The following is a 5,796-nucleotide window of genomic DNA, read 5'->3' on the forward strand; positions in this document are numbered from 1 at the left end:
GTTTTTATAGAGGATGACAGAAAAATAAATACACCAAATGTTTATTTTGATTTAAGTTTCGCTTAATTAGGGGTAATTTTCTAAAAAAATAGTAACATAAGTGAAAGTTTTACTCCAAATATCTCTCTGTCTGTGAATGTATTTTGTTTAGGGGGATGAACATACCCATGTTAGTATACAAAAGATATAATTTTGTCACAAGTTATCATATATTCATATATAACAACACAAAGAGTCCAAACATACAATTAACGTCATGTTTGGATAAACAACATATCTTCAGCTTATATCACAAGCACTTATCATGATAAGCACTTATCTATACGATTACATAAGCTATTTTTATAGCAAATGATAAAATAAAGTTAACTATTTTTGTATATGCTACAAGTTATTTTCATATGCAATCTTGAACTTTTGAAAATAAGTTGAAAAAAGCTTATGAAAAATGTCATTAGCTGGTTTTAAAAATTATCACAAACACTCACAAAATTTATGTCAGTAGATAAGCTCCCATAAATCAAATCCAAACATGCTCTTAATCATGTCTTGTCCATGGTAGATATAACTACATGGATCAAGAGAAACATCTGGACTATATCAAAATCCAAACAATACCCTGATATTTTAAAAGAAAAAACTATCCAAAAGCCATAAGCATATATTTATCCAAGAGGATAATGTAAACCCAAATCCCAGTCTTAAATCCTTGGAGTACATTGCTCCTAAATACATTTGGAATACTTAATAAAAGGAGGAAACCGCATCAATACAAACAATATATGTCTGTATCATATGAGAAACCTTAAATTCATCTGTATGAATCAGCGCGCTTTGGTTTGCTTTGAACAACAGCCTCAATCTTCTCCATCACAGCAGGAGTTAGTAGTTTAACGACTTCAATAGCCTTCATATTCTCATGAATCTAAGCAAAGCAAAACAGAAATGATAAGACAATTTAGAATGACAATTTCCACTCTTGCAAGCAAGTTATGTCTCAAATTAAGAATTACATCAATTGCTTTCAGGTTCTCCTAGATTTAAGCATAGGAAAACATAACACACACACACACATAGACACTACACATACATACAAATAAGTGGACAAAATTCTAACGGTAATGTGCATTCTTGCAGGAAGTTATTCAACAAATTAAGATAATAGTTAACATATAAATGGACACGTATATCTAAGTTTTTATTTTTTATTTTTTATTTTTTTTATTCTTTGGTCTAAACTTGGCATAATCTGAGGTGAATCGGGTAACGGATATAAGGGGGAAAAACTCTCCCGGGGCTTAATTTTTTATTAACAAATCTTGACTTCAAACATGAGACTTTACTTAAGGAAAAATCAAACTTTCCACTCAAACCAAACATGTATCGGTTCAATCCCCTCAATAAGACGACTGTTGAGCTATTGAGAATGCTTCTTTGAAGATTGAACCAAGTGGCCTAACAGAATCAAGTGGCGAACTGGAACAGGTTACTTGCAATCCAGGAACTCAAGAACCACAAAAGAATACGGAAGAGTATGTGATATAAGGACGGCAGAAGGAATCACTGGGTGTAGGAACAGTTAAGTTTAACACCCTTTCTCTCTCTAGTACTCAAGTGCATGTCCTCTGTCTTCTGTTTTGCTGCAAATTTTCAACCTTTTTAATAGTTGTTAAATTACTTAAATGTGTCTCCATCTATGAAACATGGACACTCCTAAGATTAGGCGTGTCCCGGTGTCGGACACATGTCGGTGTCCGACACTGACACGACGACACATATGATTACACTGAATAATGTGATTTTCTCAAATTATTAGCGGTGTCGGCGTGTCAGTGTCGTATCCGGTGTCTGTGTCTGTATCCGTGCTTCATAGGTCTTCATCCATAATTGATTGTACTTTCAGTTTCGATTATACTGTTTCAATGACTACATATCAGTATTTCAACTCACAGTCTATTTGCATCTTTAAAACTTGCTCGTAGCTACTAACAAGCAGTTAGTACCGTTATATAGAGCTAGTCTAATTTTTGTTTCCATTCTTTGTTTTAACTTCTTGTTCTTACTTTTAATAACGAAAACGTCACTTTGTTTTTAATTTGTTTCTTGTTGTCAAGGATTTATACAAGAAACAGTGAAACCAGAAAATAGAAATAAAAACCAAAAAGTCCTCTAATTCTCAGTATTTATTAGTTTCATTCACTTCTATTTGAAAAGTTTTCATGCCGTTAGGAAAACAATGAACATTTCCAAATACCGCACACTTGGTAATTGTGAATAGTACTTTCCACATTAATGCCACATGTAACAGAAAGTTCGAGTTATCTCATGCCAATGTTAGAGATAATTAACTTAACATTCTCTACAAGTATTTCTTGCTAAATGCATAATGTATCAAGAATGTATGATGTAAAAAATCGACACACAAGGTTGCTTTCAATATGTAAATTATGTCCTTGTAAAAATTCTTGATAATGGAAAACTAACCTGAGATTCTTTTGTAGCGCCACAGATAACTGACGAAACATTAGGATTAGCAGCACACCATGCAATTGAGAGTTGTGCTAATGGCACACCAAGTTCATCTGCTATTGGCTTCAGACCATCAACCTTTTTGAGCACATCATCAACCAGTGATCGAGATGCAAGATTCTGCAACACACGAAGAAAAGTGGGAAAATAAATAATTGCTCAGTAATCTAAACAAAAGAGGCCAAAACAATTCCATTTCTATCCATCATACAACAATGATGTCAGAACCTATGTCAATTTAGAAGGCAATCAATCATTACAGTTACGGTGCTGATATGTCTAAATTTTCGGCTAAATTAATTATGTATTCTTCTTCAGCACTTCAAATTTGTTCATACTAAAAAAAAGCTCAAATTGGTCACTAACTCAATAAACGCTAATTAGTACCCCTCACATATTGTGATCTCTATCCCAGTTAACGACCCAAAATAGTTTATATGTTATTCATCTCTTTGAATTTATTCATTGTTCTAGTCGTCAAAAAAGACCGAAATTGACCTAACTCTTCATAAACCCAACCCAAATTATTCCATCTTCTATCATGCTCTCATAAACTACATTTAAATTTGGGGACACAATTCATTTTAAATTACAAAACGCCAAAATAAGAAATAGTAAAGAAAGACACGGAAATTTATTTAAAAAGAAAACTATAAAAGGCCTTAAATTTTTTATTACCTTGTAATTTTCCAAAGCAAAACGGCTGTCTGGGGGAATAACTCCTTTCTTGTATTTTCCAGTAAGGACTCCAGACGCAAGTGGACTCCAAGTGGTGAGACCAATTCCATAACTAGAATACAGGGGAAGATACTCAGACTCAACCTGCAACACACATTTACACACTCAAATCAAATCAACACAAATATCCAATTAAAATTAAAAGACAGATACATTTATATCAATCATATCATATAAGCATACAGTAACCAATTGGCTCAACCGGTAAATGAGATTTAGTGAAGGATAAATTTTGCCTGAAACAATCATTGGCCAACTTTACTTGCCAGCCAAACTCCAAATTATCAGGGCTTCTTTTCCATCATAATCAGAGGGTTAAAACAAAAAGGGAAATATAAGATATCGCAACATTATCCATACCATCATATAGCGGAAACTAAAATATAGCTACCACTTTGCACCACCAACAATGGATTTATCCAAGTGGTAAGGGATTTGGACCCCTTAAGCAAGTGATCAGGGTTAGTTCTCTAACGGTTGCGTAAGCAAAAACATCGGTTGGGAGGGGAGAACCCACCATGTGTGCCCAACAGGTTCCACGATAAAGATTAATCAACACTAAACGGCGGTGGAAACTTCGTACATATAAGATGTAACCAAAAGAAAACTACCAACTTTGATTGAACTTTTTTCCTATACAATTTTACCCTTAAAAATCGTTCCTTTTTAAATTTAATTTTTTTTAAAACATACACCAGCAGTTTAAATTTGGAAAACTTTTTTTTATCAATAGCATAAAAAAGGTTTACAATAGTCATATACATTGCACACCAACCACTTTTCTATCTGAAATCTAATCTCCTCACTTATACATTGCACACCAATAGTCATATACGTTGCACACTAACCACTAAACATGTCAATAGAATCAAAGTCTCATGTCTCAAACTCAAACATACAATATAACATCGTTAAAATTGTTATGGAGAATTTGCCACACATTTTAGTTGTACATGAGTTGAGGGATTAGTCTCTGCAGTTGAGTTTCATGTGGAGGATACCCAATTTTCAACAAAAATTAAAAAAAAATTACATACCAACCACTAAACTAAAACAAGAAGATTAAATTTATCAACAAAAAACAAGCAAACTAAATTATGTTTTTTATAAACATGTATGCAGCTTATAGCACAAGCACTTATCATGATAAGTGTTTATGCATAAGCTTATATAAAAAGGTTAAATAGAGTTAAATTGTTTTTGTATATGCTATAAATTTTTTCTGTTGTTGTAAAAATAGTTTATGCAAGCTTATATATAAGCACTTGTGCTATAAGCTACAATTAAGTTGTTTATCCAAAGAGAGTCAAATATATATTGGAGAAAGTACTAAAATATGCCAAAAAAACAAACATTAGTTTTCTTAAACAACCTCACAAAACTTGTGGCTGCATCTACATAAGCTGTTTTTTTTTCATCAACTATATTGACAAATTTATGAATAATAAGTTTATTTACGATCCTCAGAAATAAGCCAATCCAAATGGGTCCTAAATCCAACATTATTATGGTTATAATAAACAAATTCAACATATATATATACAACAAATCTCAACAAAAATGGATTTGAATTTACCTTGTGCCTGTTCAAGAGGTTATACTCAGGCTGTTCAACAACCGGTCCAACCAAATCCAACCTATTAGCAACAGCCCAAGCTTCAGTAATCTGCTGACTAGACCACTCACTAGTCCCCCAATAAAAAGCCCAACCTTGATCAATAACAAAATTCATTGCTCTTACAGTCTCCTCAATCGGTGTACAAACATCCGGCCTATGACAATAAACAACATCCACATACTCCATCCCCAGCCTCTTCAACGACGCTTTCGTCCCTTCCACAATATGCTTCCTTGACAGCCCCTTATCATTCGGTCCTTGTCCTCCCCAGAAGATCTTTGTCGAAACAACGATGTCAGACCGTTTCCAGTCAAGGCTTTTGATTGCCTGCCCCATGATCTCCTCTGCGCGACCATTGGCGTAGACTTCTGCGTTGTCGAAGAAGTTTACGCCGTGGTCGCGGCAGCATTGGAGAAGAGATTTTGCCTCTTTGACGTCGAGCTGGTTGCCGAAACTTACCCATGCTCCGTAGGAGAGTTGGCTGACTTTTAGACCTGACCGGCCTAAGTTGTTGTATTGCATCTTGATGAAGTGGGTGATGAGAGGTTGAAAGAGTTATGAAAAGTGTAGAGGTGGTTCTTGTGAGGATTACAACGTTTGTGTGTGTACTTGATGGATCTAGAAGTGGTTAATTAAAGGTACTAGATGTGTGTGTATTTGTATATTAAGAAATATATACAAAAATGGAAAATAATAAAGATTTTCACGTGTCATAAGAGAAACTAATAGTAATAGGAAAGGAATCCGACTCCGTGATGTATTTGCCCTTTGCCTATACAACACTTTATTTAATGCATTTTAATCTATAACCATCTTATTAACAATAATTTTTGTAAGAAGTTAAAATGAAATATATTACCAATTAATAAGTGATTTATTTTTAGCATAAGGTGTGTTAAAGTAAACCATTA

At 33.8% G+C, this 5,796-nt stretch overlaps 1 protein-coding gene across 1 annotated transcript; it reads right to left on the reverse strand.

The window, feature by feature from the left end:
- Positions 1-484: 484 nt before the first annotated feature.
- Positions 485-5,528, reverse strand: LOC25483112 (probable voltage-gated potassium channel subunit beta). Its single transcript, XM_013611763.3, has 4 exons — positions 4,844-5,528; positions 3,208-3,351; positions 2,485-2,649; positions 485-925 (listed from the first exon to the last, which is right to left on the reverse strand). Exons 1-4 carry the CDS (start codon positions 5,405-5,407, stop codon positions 812-814), a joined length of 987 nt encoding a protein of 328 aa, XP_013467217.1. The 5' UTR covers positions 5,408-5,528; the 3' UTR covers positions 485-811.
- Positions 5,529-5,796: the final 268 nt, after the last annotated feature.

Source organism: Medicago truncatula, chromosome 1, assembly GCF_003473485.1.
Source record: "Medicago truncatula cultivar Jemalong A17 chromosome 1, MtrunA17r5.0-ANR, whole genome shotgun sequence".
Taxonomy (NCBI): Eukaryota; Viridiplantae; Streptophyta; class Magnoliopsida; order Fabales; family Fabaceae; genus Medicago; species Medicago truncatula.

What these genes read in the sequence shown, in the direction of transcription:
- LOC25483112 (XM_013611763.3), bottom strand. Translation starts at nt 5,407, where the DNA reads ATGCAATACAACAACTTAGGCCGGTCAGGTCTAAAAGTCAGCCAACTC. An exon ending in ACCTCTTGAACAGGCACAAG is followed by an intron (nt 3,352 to 4,843) that starts GTAAATTCAAAT and finishes TGTGTGTTGCAG; the next exon opens with GTTGAGTCTGAGTATCTTCC. An exon ending in TTGCTTTGGAAAATTACAAG is followed by an intron (nt 2,650 to 3,207) that starts GTAATAAAAAAT and finishes CGTGTGTTGCAG; the next exon opens with AATCTTGCATCTCGATCACT.